General features: G+C 45.5%; 1 protein-coding gene across 2 annotated transcripts in view; it reads right to left on the bottom strand.

Annotated features, from left to right (window-relative positions):
• Positions 1–17836, bottom strand: part of PTPRJ (protein tyrosine phosphatase, receptor type J) — a 171384-nt gene that overhangs the window by 36522 nt on the left and 117026 nt on the right. The window contains exons 2-6 of one of the 2 annotated variants that reach the window (XM_023509723.1): positions 10461–10479; positions 8945–9163; positions 7320–7580; positions 4282–4545; positions 3206–3445 (exon numbers count right to left, since the gene is read on the bottom strand). In XM_023509723.1, the coding sequence (XP_023365491.1) occupies positions 3206–3445; positions 4282–4545; positions 7320–7580; positions 8945–9163; positions 10461–10479 (1003 nt within the window). The remainder of the gene's footprint in view (positions 1–3205; positions 3446–4281; positions 4546–7319; positions 7581–8944; positions 9164–10460; positions 10480–17836) is intronic. The other variant, XM_023509726.1, reaches the window with a different exon arrangement.

Raw genomic sequence — 17836 nt, 5'->3', positions numbered from 1 at the left:
AGAGTGAGGCCTACTAACCAAAGAGACCTGAGAGAGACGCTCCCTCAACCCTGCAGCCACGTGGGGACCCAGGGAGTCTCCAACTCAGAAGGAGCCCCTCAACCCCAGGCTCAGACTTCCAGCCTCCAGGACTGTGAGAAATAAGTGTTTGTTTACTGTTTACCAGTCCGTGGTCATTTGCCATCCCGAACTCACTAAGATACACACAGAGAAGGAACAGCTCCTGTAATTACCATTTACCGTGCACTGAGGCAGTTCCACACAAACCAGGAGATGTGTGTATTCACACCACCAAGATTCCAAACACCATCACTATTACTTTACTTTTCCTCAAACAACTTTAAAAAGCAGGGAACCCGAGACCCACACTGACCCAATGACCCCTTTTAGTAAATCAGGTAAAGGGTCCTTCCTCTGGCTGGACCTACCCCCGGGGTACACAGCTTCTCACACAAGCTTCTCATGTGCAGGACAACCCCACCACTGCCAACAGCACCCATGGGGGCCCCTTCTCCTCCTGGAGCTCACCCACCCTGTGGAAACCAAGTCCTCCCCCCTCTCTGGCAGCCCACCCACCCCCGCTGCTCCTGCAGAGCACTCAGGGTTCTTGACGTAAAGTCCAGAAACCTCTCTCACACCACATCCTCCCCACCCTACCCAGGCATCAGCAAAATCATCCAAATGAAGAAATAAGGACATAGAGGACCCTCCCTCGACATGGACACCAAGAAACGCTGCAGTTCCTTAGAGCCACGGCTTGTCACTGACTTCCTGCCCAATGTTCTAGCTCTGTACAAGTAAGACAGTCTGGCCTCTGACTGCCTCCTAGATTCTAAAACCCATTCCCCTCCCCCTTTACACTCTCTAAAAGAAGAGAGTTCTCAAAGCAGGCAGGAAACCTCTCTCTAGGAGTTAAATCCACCCCTTAGGAATTACTAGGGTCCCTGAGATGCCTACGCACCCCAACACCCCTCCTTCCCACACCCCACTCCTGCTTCCATCCCAGTCACCAGAACCAGGGACACGGGCTTCCCTCCTGGCTAGTCTCCCGCCTGGGATTCCCACTCTCCACACCACCCACATTTCACTGCCCAACCATTCCTCTGACACCCAGCTACCTGGTCACTCCTTAGGCAAAGAGAGGTCTATGGGCCTGTGACAGCCTTTGTAAATATTTGTTAACAAAAAGAATTTTTTTTTCTTAAGTCATCAAATAGCCAAAGCAACACGATGGACCTTAAACAAGGAGCCACAGTGCCCCCACAGCCCCGGCGGCCCTCAGCTCACCTGCCCTTGGCTTCCACACACCCACCTCTCGTCCACTGAATGCACTTTCACTTAGGGGTTTCCTCACTGACCTGTCTTCACCTTCTCCCCATGTATACAGAGCCTCACGTCCTCCCTGGAGGAGAGAGGCCTCCCCCAGGACTGGAGGTTAGGACTGTGCTCCCACCATCCAGTGTCCACAGCAGTGCAGGGGGCAGCTAGTGTGGACGGAGCCATGATACCTGCATGGTACTCCCTACCAAATAGCACCTGACCCTTTTGGTGGAAGAAGCACTTGCCACTTGCAGGAAGACTGGGAAACAGCAACTCCCTCCCCCAGCACAGCCATCCAGAAAGCAGACTCTGACACCTCCTCCCTCCCAAACTTTGAAGGCCCAGCCCTCCAGAGGTCTGTTTCTCTCCTTATTCCTCCAGCCCTGACACTCCAGTTCTGTGGGCCTATGACAGCTTTTCGAAATGTAAATATATGTATATTTGGATCAAATACCCAGACTCAGTTCTCTCTGCCTACAATCAGGCCTCAGGCTATGATGAGGCTGTGTTGGTTCCTGAGCCCATGGAGCCTGACTGTGTGCTTTTCTGTGTGCTCACCTCCCCAGCTGTCCTCAAAGTTCCCTGAGGGTAGAAACCATACATTTCTTTATTCTCTCATATGCACCAATCCAAAAGCCTGCAAATACTAGTCAGTTTGGAAGGTGGCTATGCTGGTACTTACAGCCAGAAAGCAGTAACCTGTAGTCAGCAAGTGCTTCAATAAAAGACCTGTCTGAACACCAAAGGAAGGCCCAAAGAAGGAACTGGTTTCTTTATCTTAAAGGGATTAAAAATTAACCAACAGTTATCTATTTATAAGAGAAAACTATTATATCAGCCTGTCTCACTGGCTAAATGCAGAGATATGAAAGATGGATGCAAGGGAACGCCCTTGTCTACATGTGGAGCTGCTCAATTTGTTTTATACGGGGGTGGGGGGGTGGGGGGGGTGGCTTATGAAAGTTTAGAGATACACAAAAATCAAGAAATATAAAATTTGTGAGATGGAAACATATGAAGCCCTCCCAGAAATACCGATAAGCCAAGCGAGTTCAAACTTGCACCTGTGAATCTGAAAGGACACTGCTGATCACTGTGTTTCTTGGAAGATATTGGACCATAACACAGTCTCAGAACTTTCATAGCAACCTACATATACGTATTGCACTTAAAGACACGCCTTGCCTCAGAAGTTCAGAAGAAACTTATGAGATCATGTCTGTCCAAAAAATCTTCCAGAAAGTTCTCCCAGACAACAAAACTTGCTAAGCAGGAAATAACTCAGAGGCTGGGAGCCCACTGCTCAGTGAGTGGTTAGGGTGCCAGCCACATGCACCAGGGCTGGTGGGTTCCAAACCAGCCCGGGTGTGCTAAAACAAACAAACAACAAAATAATAGTAACTGGGCGCTGAGGCAATTGCCTGTAGTCTCAGTTACTAAGAAAGCTGAGGCAAGAGAATCGTTTGAGCCCAAGAGTTTGAGGTTGCTGTGAGCTATGACACCATGGCAGTCTACCGAGGGTGACAAAGTGAGATTCTGTCTCAATAAAAAAAAAAAAAAAAATTTTTTTTATTTAAAAAAAGAAAGTGGGCAGGGCACTGCCCCATATACCAAGAGTAGCAGGTTCAAACCTGGCCCCGGCCAAACTGCAAAAACAAAAAACAGCCAGGCGTTGTAGCAGGCACCTATAGTCCCAGCTACTCAGGAGACTGAGACAAGAGAATCGCCTAAGCACAGGAGTTGGAGGTTGCTGTGAGCTATGATGCCACAGCACTCTACCAAGGGCAATAAAGTTCTTTAAAAAAAAAAAAAAAAAAAGAACTCAGAACCAGAATTTCAGAAGACACCACTTTGCGCTGGAGCCATTTTACAAAATTCAACATACTTGTCGTGAACTCTACAGTCTGAGGCTTTCCTTCCGTGTCATCTGCTGCTTGAGAATAAACAGTAGTCTTGTACTGAGTCCCAGGCTTTAACCCAACAAGCAGGACGTGCATGTCTTGGGACTGCTGGCCAGAGGATGGGGCCGTAGGCCCAGGGAAGTTCTCAACACATACAGGCGTGGTGGCGCTGTCGCAGGCCTGGGGCCAGGTGTCTGCTGGGATTCTTTCAGTGCCATTGACATCTGTTTCAGGCAAAGAGACAAAGACATTAACCACAAGAGGGAAACATGTCCCTTGTCTTTGTTTAGTGCCCCCACCCCACAAGATGACTCGTCAGACAGTGCCCACAGCTGGTACTCCATGTAAACACTGTCGTATCTGCAAATGACTACTCCAAGGTCAGTGCAGAAGACAGCTGCCAGAGTTTCCTGCTAAGCATCCCCTTCTCCGTGGGCGGGATAAGCTCCTCCAAAGGCCCAACTTGGATTAACACACCTGCTATTTGTTCAACTAAAAGATAAAAACACTAAAGGGGGCTTGGTGCCGACAGCTCAGTGAGTAGGGCATCGGCCACGTACACAGAAGCTGGCGGGTCCAAGCCTGGCCTGGGCCTGCTAAACAACACTGACAATTGCAACAAAAAACAATAGCCGGGTATTGTGGTGGGTGCCTGTAGTTCCAGCTACTTGGGAGGCTGAAGCAAGAAGATCGCTTAAGCCCAAGAGTTTGAGGTTGCTGTGAGCTATGACTCCACAGTACTCTACCAAGGGTGACATAGTAAGACTCCGTCTCAAAAAAAAAAACACTAAAAGGACCTCTACTCTCCTGGATGCCAGATTCCAGAAAGTTTCCATCCCCATCACCATTCCGAGCCCCGCATATTCACCTGTAAATTAAGAACACTGTCCCTTCCTTCCTCATTCAGACATGGGATCCCACTAAAATGCAGAGGGAAAGCCCTTTGCCCTACACATTCTAAAACTCTATACCAATCAAAGAACAATATTTTTTTTAAACTACCAAGTTCCTAAAAATCAAAACCGGAAAGGAAGATGGGAAGCACAATTTTCTAACTCACCCGAGACAGAAATAACCAGTTCTCTCTGGGTCTCATTTGATTCTAGAAGATACAGGTTGAAACAGCATCGATTTCCTGGCTTCAAGCCTAAAATTCTGATTGTTAAGTTTTGAGTAGACTCATCAAGGCTTCTGCCTTCAAGAAGCATCCAGCAGGAGGCAGTCCCATTGTCATTGCTCCAGGAGACAGCAACCTTCCTCGTATCCACAGAGTGAACATGGAGACCAGAAACCAGAGTAGGAGCAGGCGCTATTTTAAAAACACCTGATGGGCATTAATTGACAAGATATTGATAGTCACTTTTCATGAAGAATAACTGGAGTCACCAATGTCTGCATCTGACTCACTAAAACAGTGGTTCTCAACCTTCCTAATGCCTCCTAATACTGCGACTTTTTAATACAGTTCCTCATGTTGTGGTGACCCCCAACCATAAAATTATTTTCATTGCTACTTCATAACTGTAATTTTGCTACTGTTTATGAATCCTAATGTAAATAGCTGATATGCAGGATGTATTTTCATTATTACAAAGGGGTCGCGACCCACAGGTTGAGAACCACTACATTAAAAAATACTTCTTTACCCAATGCATTTCCATCATTTCCATCATGTGGGAGGAAAAAAACATCAAAATGCAGAAAAGAAGGCCAGGCGCAGTAGCTCACACCTATGATCCTAGCACTCTGAGAGGCTGAAGCAGGTAGATTGCCTTAGCTTACAGGTTCAAGACCAGCCTGAGCCAGAGCGAGACCTTGTCTCTAAAAAACAGCCAGGCGTTGTGGCAGGTGCCTGTAGTCCCAGGTACTCAGGAGGCTGAGGCAAGAGAATCACTTGAGCCCAAGACTTTGAGGTTGCTGTGAGCTATCTACCGAGGGCAACAGAGTAAAACTCTGTCTCAAAAAAAAAAAAAAAATTGCAGAAAAGAGGACAGGAATAAACCTTGAAACCAAAATGCCTTGGTATCTGCACTATTCTCCCAAGATTAACTCCAATAATGATTTGAAACTCTTGTAAATTACCCCCCTTTAAACAGAGGCACTTGGGCGGTGCCTGTGGCTCAGTGGGTAGGGTGCCGGCCCCATATACGGAGGGTGGCGGGTTTGAACCCAGCCCCAACCAAACCGCAAAAAAATAGCTGGGCATTGTGATGGGCGCCTGTAGTCCCAGCTATTCGGGAGGCTGAGACAAGAGAATCGCCTAAGCCTCAGAACTGGAGGTTGCTGTGAGCTGTGACGCCACCGCACTCTACTGAGGGCAATAAAGTGAGGCTCTGTCTCTAAAAAAAAAAAAAAAAGAAAGAAAAGAAAAGAAAAGAAAAGTAAACAGAGACATTTAGTTATGTCTGTTTTAGATATTGGGAACAAGGCATCAAATAAAGTAATCGCTTGTTAAGTCTAAAGGTTTCAATTCAAAATAATGCAAATAACGTCATTTTACAGCATCAACACATTTCAACTAAGGAGCACACTGCTGTCTTCCAATCCCAAGGGGATCTTCCAGAAGACTTTCCATCTATACTGTAGATGCCCTGCCCTTCCTTCCATCTCTGTATGTGGCTGACAGGGATGTAATCAAACCACTTCCTCTGGGTCTGAGAAGAACAGTGGAGACCAGAGGCCCGGCAGCTTGCTCGAGAGCACCCACTACTGGTCGTGGTGGGTGGAGCCCAGGCCCCAGCGTGAAGCATCCATGAATGCCGGTGGTGGGACAGTTTGAGACAAAACACTACCTGAGCTCTGCAGGGGCTGAACATAAACACATGGCCTGGGTGACCCTAAGGCATGGTGCAGCTCTGAAACAACACAATCCCCTCTGGGACCCAATTCCTCACAACAAATGTCTCTCATGCAAAGAGTTATTTGTGTGCCTTTTTACTCTTATTCAAGAACTATAACACCCAGAAGCCCCCCAAGTCCTCCAAGAAGTAGGTGTCCCTGGCCCTCACCAGACCTGGGTGTCTGTCGCTAACAACATTGCACCACAGGGGTCTGGAGATAGGCACCCAGCTCCCGCCCCACCACCTGCTGCTCAGTAACTCTGAGATATCAAATGAAACTTAACTTCTCCACATGACACTTTCTTCAGCTGCAGCCCCCAGGGCTACTGTGAGGACAAAATAACATGTTAAGGAAGCACATACAGGCTCAGTACCCAGTCGCTACGAACCCACGCAGGCATAGCCCTGTGCTCGGGGCTGGGGAGGACAGAGACACCCAGCACCTTTGCCAGGTGCCACGTCCTGCCACCTCGCCACCTCCTTGTCCTACGTCAGCCACTCTGAGTCACCTTGTCCCCATCACCATGTCTAAATTCTGTGTTTTTTTCTTCTATCATCTCTCCACCTTCTCTCCAGATGCCCCTAGACCTCACCAGCCAATGACAGCACACACACTGGGATCAGAAAAAACACTGAGGACCCCTTTATTCAATTTTTGGTTCTACTCGCCTTAAAAAGAGCTGCTCACTTACGTGTTAAGGGCTCTTTTCAGCTTAAAAAAAAAAGAGCTTAAGTTTGCCACTTATAAAAGATGGCTTAGGTTACTGACATCTAAGCTAAATCAAAATCTCAGCTGTCCAATCTTAATTAAAACCTAAATGTCACTGAGCTTTTATTTCATTTGAAACACATATTCCTCTATAAAGTATGCCAACCTTTGCTGCCCAACAGAAACTCCTGGGAACATACACACAGCCCTCATTTCCCTGGGAAAATAAAAGGCAGGTAATTGCCATCAAAATATATTTCTAGTGAGGCATCTACTCCTGAGCCTTAACAGAAAAGTAGGTATTAACCAAGAACAACAAAACCTTTTTAAAACCAAACAGAAGTAGTCAGAACTTCCCAAATCACATAGGATCTTAATGGTGAGTGACCTGACCACCTGAACTCCTGGGCTTGAAACAACAGGCACCTTTTCTTCCCTAGTTGACAAAAACAATCTCTTTCCTACAGGCAACTTGAATGGACAGGGCTCCAGAACCCAGGATATAGTAAGAAACGGCCCTTGATCACCCCCAGAATCCAAACATCTTACCTGTTGTGACATTTTTGAAGCTGGGATCTCCCCAGATCTTACTGCCTGTTCTTGGAGTGATGGAGAACTGATAAAAAGTCTCTGGACTTAAGTCTGTGATGTCGCACCTGGTCTGACGTGTAACACAAGCCAGTTTATCTCCCACCGTATTCATCACTCTATACTCGTACTCAGAAGCAGCCGTGTCATTGTTTTTCCAGGTTAGGGTCACATTTGTTGGACTGCTGGAAACGGCTTCAATGTCAAATACAGAACTGGGTCCTATTTAAATATTGTTTTCAAAAAAAAAAAAGAAGAATTACATTCAGAAAACAGAATGTAAGCAGGAGGCCTTCTCTGCACAGCTACTTTCCAGCAGTGAATTTCATAATCACAGAGTTCAATTTCTTTTTACTTGCCTCTAGACTTCCCTGCAACAAAATCTACTTAAGTCCTTATACATACGTGTACATATGCTGGTGAAACAGAGGCTTTAGGACAGAGGTAACCCTGACGGAAATTGATCATGTTACTGTGACTGCAACAGAGGGTCAAAGCTGCCCAGAAGCTAATGTGAAAAAGACCAGTGGTGCACCAGTGGGTCTATCTCCCTGCTCTCAGAAAACACTGCATTTAGAAAGATGTTCTCTGAGACAGAAACACGTGTAATATTTGTTGCCAGATCCTGATGTCAGAAGGAAACTCAGCAGGTTTCTGACATAAAATGGCAAGGGCAGAAGAGCACAAGGAGAAAAGAGCTGGTCTTGAGAGGTGGCTGTGGACCTGAAAACCGCTCTAGCCATTTGCTATAGGACCTGGAATTAGTTTCTTAAAACCTCTTGGTCTCAGGTTCCTCTGTTCACAGCTCTAACACACCTCACTAAGCATGAAAGATTATGACTGAGCCACCAGAATCTGATAAACAAGGTTGCTGGATTCAGACATTACAAATCTGGGTTCAGAGTTCAATTCTGCTTGAAACCAGCCATGTAGTTTTACTCAAAGTCATCTCATGTCATGTTCTGTAAAGCTGTAGATGTCATCATGATTATTAACAGTAAAACCATCACATGAATGCATCCTAATTAAATTCAGGAAAGGAGTAACAACCAGAAACAGAAAAATAAAACACACGTGGAAAAGGCCCTGATTCTCTGCTTGGCGCCTATAGTTCAGTGGCTAAGGCGCTGGCCACATACACCGAGGCTGGTGGGTTCAAATCCAGCCTGGGCCTGCCAAACAACAATGACAGCTGTAACCAAAAAAAATAGCAGGGCGCTGTGGTGGTCGCCTATAATCCCAGCTACTTGGGAGGTGGAGGCAGGAGAATCATTTGAGCCCAGGAGTTAGAGATTGCTGTGAGCTGTGATACCACAGCACTCTACCCAGGATGACAGCTTGAAGCTCTGCCTCAGGAAAAAAAAAAGAAAGAAAGAAAGAAAGGAGAGTGTCCAAGCAGCTCTTGGAGGGGCCAGGCATCCCCCAACCCAAGTGGCAGGGCCAAGAATGGGGGAAAGAAAGATACAAAAGTCATTCTTTAATATTTGAGGCTCAGATGAAGTGATTTCAAACACACAGCTGATAAGATGACAGCTATCTATGTTCTCAAACCCTGCAATCCACGCCAACAGAAAAGTCTTGCTCACTTGTTTCCACTTGTTGACAACAGATACTGGAGCCATTTGACAAGGTTAAATGATAGCGCGTCCCAGGAGCGAGTCCATCAATTGAAGTATTGCTAGGGTCAATGGGGGGACTCCAGCCACTCGAATCAGTCACATTTATTACTGAAAAGTTTCCTGGTATATCATCAAAATTAATTCCAGTGGCTGAAGATGTGTAGTTGAATGAATCACAGCTGACACCTAAAATACAAGAAAGAAAAAAAAACCTAAACTAATAAAATGAAACCTCCCACCACACACTTGCCATACAAAAGATTATTACTGTAATTTTTTTAATTTATTATAGTTCTCTCTTCCTGATTTAAAATATCTGTACATAGACATTTTCCTGCATACTAGTGATTCAAGCCTATAAGAGGTACCTACCAGCTCATTTACCAAACTGATTAACACAAAGAAAAACCAACAGTAGAACACGCCCCATTGTCCACGCAGGCTCTGCTAATTACTGTGATTAACAGAGATGTGCTTTATTAGGAAGCTTCAGCAAAACTTTCCCCCCGTTGTATGGCACTATGAGAACAACCTAACTATTTTATCTCTATGGTTCACAAACTGGGATTTTTGACAATCAGAAAAAAAGTTCTCAAATTTTCGAGACAAACTAAAGCTACCAATTTTAATTTTTCCCACAAGACACTTTTTTTAAACTACTATTATTTTTATTTCTTATAGAAACATTTTATGACCAAAAAAAAAATATATAGTAAGAGCATAATCCCAAAATGGATGGGATTCTATAACTAAATATATTTAACTTCATTCAAAACTTCCTATATCATCTTTATTTTTTTCATTTTAGTGTGAACAGAATGGACCAGCACCAGTCAGCAATTGGGCCCCAGCCCTCTATATGAGAGCAAAATATACAGGAGGCTGTGTCTGGTTTTCCAAAGGTTATACAAACCCTGTACACCTTTTTTTTTTTTTTTTGAGACAGAGTTTCACTTTGTCACCCTCAGTAGAGTGCCATGGCATCACAGCTCACAGCAACCTCAAACTCTTGGACTCAAGTGATTCTCTTGCCTCAGCCTCCCCAGTCACTGGGACTACAGGCACCCACCACAACGCCCGGCTAAGTACACAATTTTTTAAATGTGTCGATATAGCAACACAAGGGCAATAGAGTAACATAGGAAATACTCATGGGATAAGAGGACATAAAACATAGAAAAATCATACTGCATTGGAGTTCCAGTTAAGTTAAATCACCCATGGGTATAGATCAGTAAGTATCACATAAAATATTTATATTACTGAAAAATATTCATGTTTTATGTGTCACAGTCATACAGTTAGCCAAACTTTTTCTTTCATTTGCTATTCCCATGTTCACCCTGCTTCCAAAGAAAAACTGGGAACTAAGCATTTAAGAAATTAGCATTTTCTGTGATTTCCACATTGCTGTTATGTTGCTCTAAGTCCATTAGGGGGCGGTAGCGCATAGCAAAAGTACAGAGAGGGAAGTGGTACTCACAGTCACCTGCGTACACCATCTGTAACAGAAACAGAAAACGGAAGTCAGCGGATTTATTCAGCCATGAAAAATGCAAATCAGAAATAAAGCAGTTGAGGACTTAATAATGGGGGTGGGGCGGTAAAAAGTACTTTAAACAAAGGCCTGCTAGCCCAGGTATGTCTTAGGACATTAAACGCAGAGACTCAATGAAACCACCTTTCAGATACAGACAAAAGATCAACTCGGTTACACAGAGGCCAACCAGCTGTCACTACCCATGTCCTACACTGGGGCAGCTTCCCAGGTCAGCACCTCCCCCCCGAATGCTGCATGATGAACTGACGTCAAAGACACAGAAGCACAATCAAAGATTGTCAGAGCCAGAGAAAAAGGAAACCAGGACCAATACGCCCCTTCCCCAGAACCATCTGCAGGGTGGAAAGCCAGAGGCATTGTCAGTGGACAAAAATTCACTTTCTTTCTATCAGTAGATGGCAGTATTTTTTTAATCATATGGCAACCAGTTTGGGGAAGAATGAAACCGAAGAGGGCTCTAAGATTCAGCTGACAGTGTCTCAATGTGCAATCTTTAGATCCCTCTGGCGGGCGGGTGGGGGTGGTCTTGGGGAATATTCACAGTGATCCATAAATTATTTCCCCATACTTCAAAAGCCTAAAAAGGTTAGGCTTTTAGGTTATACATTCTACTGTTTCCATAAGCACACCTTTTTGGTGAATGGGATTTTTCAAATTATGGTCCTCATGAAGAAAATAACCAAAAAGAGTTGAAATTCAAACTCTTAACCAAAGCCCACCGACCCCCCCTCTGGTCTCACTGACCCTTCATGTTCTCAAAGGTGCTTTCCCCTTGGAGCCTTTATTACATATTTATTTCCTCCTCCAAAACCACTCTACCCAGATCTTCCCAGGGCCTGGCAAAACTTGCCACCTCCCCAGCAAGCCCTTCTCTAAACAGCCATGGAAAGCAATGCCCCTCGGTCCCACCACATCAGTGGATCCTCCCGCTCCAGCATATGCTACACAAGAACAGAGCCCTGTGTCTAGAATGATGCATACAGCAGGTGCTCAATAAATGGAAAAGAGAAAGGACTTGTCCCAGGTTCCACCCCACTCTCAAACTTTCCCTTTCTCCAATCCCATGCTATCTTCAAGCCCTTAGTATCTCAGGCCTACATTTTATCGGTTCATGTCCAGCCCCTGCCCGTCAGTCTATGCTGAGCCTCAATCACAGGAGATAGGGAAAGAAAAGAGGAGTCCATGGCTGGGCAAGTCACGCAGGGCAGCAAACATTTTTTTGCCCCGTAGTTGGAGACATTAAAGTCCATAGGCTCAAGACTCCAGGATGGCAAGTCCTAGCCCCTTCCAATTCCAGTGTCCCTTGGCGTGTGCCTCTAGGTGTGTATCTAGATCCTGCCCTCAAGCTGTTTACAAGAAAGTAAAGGAAATAAGACAGGTCTCTAAATGAGTAATTCAGTGTAGAAAGCACTGAGAACTCATAACAAGCAATCCTCAAGCACTCCACTAAAGTGCTGGAGCTAAAGCAGATAGCGTCCTAAAGAGGACAGCACATGACCAAATCACAGGACAGGTGAACGATACCCCAGGTAGAGGTGTCCTCTCTAAGGGAAGGTGGAAGAGGGTAATGCAGGATAAAAAAAAAGAGAGAAAAAAAATAAGGCCAGGCATGGTAACTTATATCTGTAATCCTACCACTCTGGGAAGCCAAGGGTGGATTGCTTGAGCTCACGAGTTCAAGACCAGCCTGAGCAAAATCAAGAACTCTATCTCTACTAAAAATAGAAAAACTGAGGCAAGAGGATCATTTGAGCCCAAAAGTTGGAGGTTACTGTGAGCTATGACGCCACAGCACTCTACCAAGGGCAACAAAGTGAGAGTCTGTCTCCAAAAAAGAAAAGGAAAGAGGGCATACAGAAAGGCAAAGTGTCTACGAATCTTTGGTCTGGGTCTGCGTCTACAGTCAGAGACTATGTAAACATTCACGGGCTGATGATCCTCACGTGGGACAATGTGTCAAAGAGCTCTGAGTTCTAAAAACAAAATTGCAAAGATCTCATCTTGGAGAAAAAGGCAAGTTTTGATTAAAATCATAGTTTTGGGCGCGGCGCCTGTGGCTCAAGCGGCTAAGGTGCCAGTCACATACACCTGAGCTGGCAGGTTCAAATCCAGCCCAGGCCTGCCAAACAACAATGAATGACGGCTGCAAGCAAAAAATAGCCGGGCATTGTGGCAGGTGCTTGTAGTCCCAGCTACTTGGGAGGCAGAAGCAGGAGAATCGTTGAGCCCAGGAGTTGGAGGTTGCTGTGAGCTATGATGCCACGGCACTCTACCCAGGGTGACAGCTTGAGGCTCTGTCTCAAAAAAAAAAAAAAATCATAGTTTTGAGTATTTATGCCCCATGCATTTAATCAAATACACACAGCGTGCTAACTGCTGGGCACTGTTCAAATATTAACACCCTTTGTCCTCCAAACAACCTTATAAGGTGGGCACTGGTCACAAACAGCAGATAAACTGCAGTACCTGGATTTGTGCCCAGGTACTCACTCTCCAGAATGTAAGTGCTTAATCACTAACTCTGCTACCACCCAACATAAAAGAAGGTAGACAGAAATGTACTAGGATTTTTAATTAATTTCAAAAGATATTAGCATGTTCCCTTTAGTCTCTCCACCCTCCAAAAAATCCAGCAAGCAGAGTACAAGAGCTCCTTGACAGACACAGGTGAGGTTTCTCCTTGCAACCTTTTCAAAGGCCCTCGGTGCTATGCAAACATGCCAACCTGGGTCTCTTCCAAATACTGTGAAGCAGTGACCAAGGCAAAAACACATTCCATCACATGACTTCATGTCTTTCCTGGCCTCACTCACCCTCTTTTTTCCCTCATCTTCACCTCCCTGGACCTGGTATCTGAATGTGTGAGTACTTGGCTCAGAGCCAAGGAGCCAAAAGAAACCAGACTAAGATACAGCGCGAGAAGACCCAGGAGTCTGCAAGGGGGTTCTGGAGATGAAACTAATAAAAGGGATGCACAGGGGAAAAAAACTACCCTGCTTTACCAGGCTTCGTACGGTCTGCCTATGACAGCTGGAGCTGCTGCAGTCACTCTGTGACAAGGAGGAGGAAACCATCCTTTTGCTGAAGACAGGTGAGGGAACAGAAGGAAAACACCCAGATCCTTGACCTACTAAGTTAACCAACTGTAGACATTCTGCTTCCAGACTTTTGGCCCGGGGAGATAAAACACTCCCTTACTATTTAATTATAGTCATGACATTTTGGTCAATGTACCATATATATGACAGTTGTCCCATAGATTATAATGGAGCTGAAAAATCCCTATAGCCTAGTGACATCACAGCGTAATACATTATGTTTCCTGCATTCAGATACACAAATACCACTGTGTTACAATTGCCCACAATATTCAGTACAGTCACACCCTGCCAGTAGGCGACACCTTTTACATCTGTGTAAGTAACACTCTATGACATTTGCACAAAGATGAAATCTCCTGATGATGCATTTCTCAGAATGTATCCCCATCATTAAGCAACACAGGACTCTACTTTTTTGGGGTTGTCTATTATTTGCAACAAAAGGTCAAGGTAAGGGTTCTGCTTACAACTCTTTCTGTTGACTTTCTGTTGACAATAGTCCTTGGCTGTTGGTACCTAATTTTCACACTAACCCTCATTTTTACAGAGAAAGAAACTGAGAGATAAATGATCTGTCATCCAGGGTCACAGAGCTGGTCAGTGAGAGGTAGAGTCAGGATATAGTCTAGGTCTGCCAGGCTCCAAACTCTTGCACTAGGCACAAATTAATACCCTGCTAGACCTGGCATGATGGATACTTCACTTTTTTTTTTTTTAAGAGACAGTCTCACTTTATCACCCTCAGTAGAGTGCTGTGGCATCACAGCTCACAGCAACATCCAACTCCTAGGCTTAAACGATTCTCTTGCCTCAGCCTCTGGAGTAGCCGGGACCACAGGTGCTCGCCACAATGCCCAGTTATTTCTTGTTGCAGTTTGGCCGGGGCCAGCGCCCTACCCACTGAGCCACAGATGCCGCCCAATACTTCACACTTTTAAAAGAATACAGTTGGCTTGGAGCCCATAGCTCAGTGAGTAGGGCACCAGCCACATACACCAATGCTGGTGGGTTTAAGCCTGGCCCAGGCCTGCTAACAATAATGACAACTGCAACAAAAAAATAGCCAGGCATTATGGCAGGCGCCTGTAGTCCAGCTACTTGGGAGGCTGAGGCAAGAGAATCACTTAAGCCCAAGAGATTGAGTCTGCTGTGAGCTGTGATGCCATGGCACTCTACCCAGTGCAACAGCTTGAGACTCTGTCTCAAAAAAATAAATAAAATAAAATAAAACAAAACAAAACAGTTACCCCTTGAACAAAACAGGTTTAAACTGCATCGGTCCACTTATCAGAGACTTTCTTCCACCTCTGCAACCCCTGAGACAACAAGACCACCTCCTCCTCCCCCTCCACCTACTCAACATTGAAGGATAAAGATCTCTATAATGATCCATTTTTAGTTAATGAACAGTAAGTATATTTTCTCTTCTTTTTGATTTTCTTAATACTATTTTGTTTTCTTTAGCTTACTTTGTAAGAATGCAGGACATAATACACATAACACACAAAATATCTGTTGATCAGCGGTTGATGTTATCAGTAAGGCCCCTGGTCAACAGTAGGGTAGCACTAATTAAGTTTGGGCATGAAAAGTTATATTCAGATTCTCAACTGCAGATTCAGCCTGACGTACTGAGGACAAAACTAATTGATCTATCTGAGCTGCTGCTGTCATCACTGCCATTAAATGTTCACAGTAACCCTGCAAGGTATTCTTATCCCTATTATACAGGTATCACCACCAAGGCTGAGATCCTCCTGACAAAAACCAGTGAGCAGTCTGAAACTCACAGTCTTCCATGTATTTTTTTGTCTAAGTATTTAAGGAGAGCAACAAATCAGTTACAGAGAAGAAACAGTAACAAGCGGCTTGTCCAAGAACAAGCAGCCAGAGGGGAAGCACCAAAAGCAGAACCCAGGTCTCGACTCCAGCCACTCAGACCAAACTTCTGCAGCCCCTTGTCCTGGGATGCAGGCCTGGAGGGGGCAGGCAATGCTCACCCCTCCTTCTCACTGCCCCTCTGCAAAGTCACCTGTATGTATGACTCATGGCTTCAGCTGGCCCCCACAGCTGGACAAAAGCGGCAAACCCTGGGGAGATTAACCTCATTGGTGCAGCAATGAAACACATAGGAAGAATATGGTAGTGTCCTCAGTTCTGCCAAAGACTTCTGGTTATCCAGCTATCCCAGGCCTGGCAGAAAACCCATCAGTCAACCAGATGTACCCAACAATGCCCAATGCTACTCAGTAAGCAGAGTCTTCTCCCTTCTCTTTTCTGGATGGTTTTGTTCTTGTTTTTTGAGACAGTCTCATTTTGTCACCCTCAGTAGAGTGCTATTGCATCATATCTCACAGCAACCTCAAACTCTTAGGCTTAAATTATCCTCTTGCCTCAGCCTCCTGAGTAGCTGAGACTACAGGTGCCTGCCACAATGCATGGCTGTTTTTAGAGATGAGGTCTCACTCTTGCTCAGGCTGCTCTTGAACCCATGAGCTCAGGGCAATCCAGCTGCCTTAGCCTCCTGGAGCACAAAGATTACAGGCGTAAGCCACCAAGCCCAGCCCTCCCTCCTCTTTTCTGAGGGGCAGCCCCTCACTGTTGAGCCTTCCAGCCTCCTTCACAGTCGCCTGCCCCAGAGATGGTTCCTGTTTCACAGCCTCCTTTGGCTGCACTGCTGAGCCAAACCCCCTCTGGGAACCACCACCGGTCCCAGAACTGTGGTTCCAGTCACAAGGATCCTCTTCTAGGCCTCAAACAAAAAGAAACTGCTAACACTGCTTTCTATGCCATCCCAATTCAGCCAAAGTTGCACCCACGTCAGCGGTCCACTCTGAACCCTGGATTCTTCCCACTCAACAACTAAGAGATCCCACTAGCTGCATTTATCCAAAATTTCTAAATTCTCCCCAACTCCTCTACATGAAAACACTACACCCATGTACAAACTAAAACAGGTTGCTACATACTCACCTCTTCCCCCGATGGAACCTCTCTCCTAGTCTATAAGCTTCAGAAGAGGAACCTCTGGTTCCTCCCTCCCTTTCATTCTTTGTGGGCCCCATAAAGAAGTTTCCTTGCCTAACACACCTTGACTCCCCCACATCTGTACTGTGGTCATCATAAACCAAGTCCTCATAACCTCCAGCCCTAAATAAGAGAAACGGCTTCACGCTAGGGTTGAGAAAGGCTCAGACCACTTCCATTTTTACTTTTTGAAGTTCCCCAGTACACTTGCACCCCTACATGCACAAAATTAAGAAGTACCAGCACAGGGTTATATCTACTGCGGTATATTTTTGTTTCAATCCTGCTGGAGAATTGCCGTGACTCTACCTATAACCCCTTACTTGGAATATAAGAAGCCAAAGCCTACTTTCTAACTTGGATCCTGCAGAATGGCTCTGGCAAAGAAGGGTGGCGAGAAGAAGGGCCGGTCTGCCATCAACAAGGTGGTGATTCGAGAATACACTATCAATATTCACAAGCGCATCCATGGGGTGGGCTTCAAGAAGCATGCCCCTCGGGCACTCAAAGAGATCCAGAAATTTGCCATGAAAGAGATGGGAACTCCAGGATGTGCACATTGATACCAGGTTTAACAAAGCTATCTGGGCCAAAGGCATAAGGAATGTCCCATACCATATCCATGTGAGGTTATCCAGAAAATGCAATAAAGATGAAGATTCACCAAACAAGCTCTATATACTGTGGTTCCCTATGTACCTGTTACTACTTTCGAAAATCTACAGACAGTCAATGTGGATGAGAACTAACTGGTGATTGTCAGACACATCAAACAAAATCATAAAATCCAAAAAAAAAAAAAAAGAGTCCAAAGCCTAAACTGGGGCCTTTGTGAACACCAGAGGTGGCAGCCAGGCCCTAATCCTCATCCACATACCTGGCTGCCTCTCCCTTCAATCCACAGTGGAAAATAAATAGAGCTGTTAAGTCACTCTTTCTGAAACATGCAGCATCAGTCAGGATCAGGGCGGGAAAAGACCACACACTCAGGATGAGGAGAGCTTAAAAGGGTTTGTTTTCAAGGGTGTAGGTGGGTTTAAGGGTAAGAACCCTGGAGCAGCTAGCTTCAGGAAGAGAGGGCAAGGAGCCAGGCTGGGGGCTGCGACTCCCCATCCCCAGCTGGGGCCTCCCACTGGGCTGGCCTATTGGAGGCCAGAGGTCAAGGGCACC

This window comes from Otolemur garnettii, unplaced genomic scaffold (genome assembly GCF_000181295.1).
Source record: "Otolemur garnettii isolate 467f Iridium unplaced genomic scaffold, OtoGar3 scaffold00001, whole genome shotgun sequence".
Classification (NCBI taxonomy): domain Eukaryota; kingdom Metazoa; phylum Chordata; class Mammalia; order Primates; family Galagidae; genus Otolemur; species Otolemur garnettii.
The sequence above is the reverse complement of the archived record's forward strand: the minus strand, read 5'-3'. Positions and strand labels throughout refer to the sequence as shown.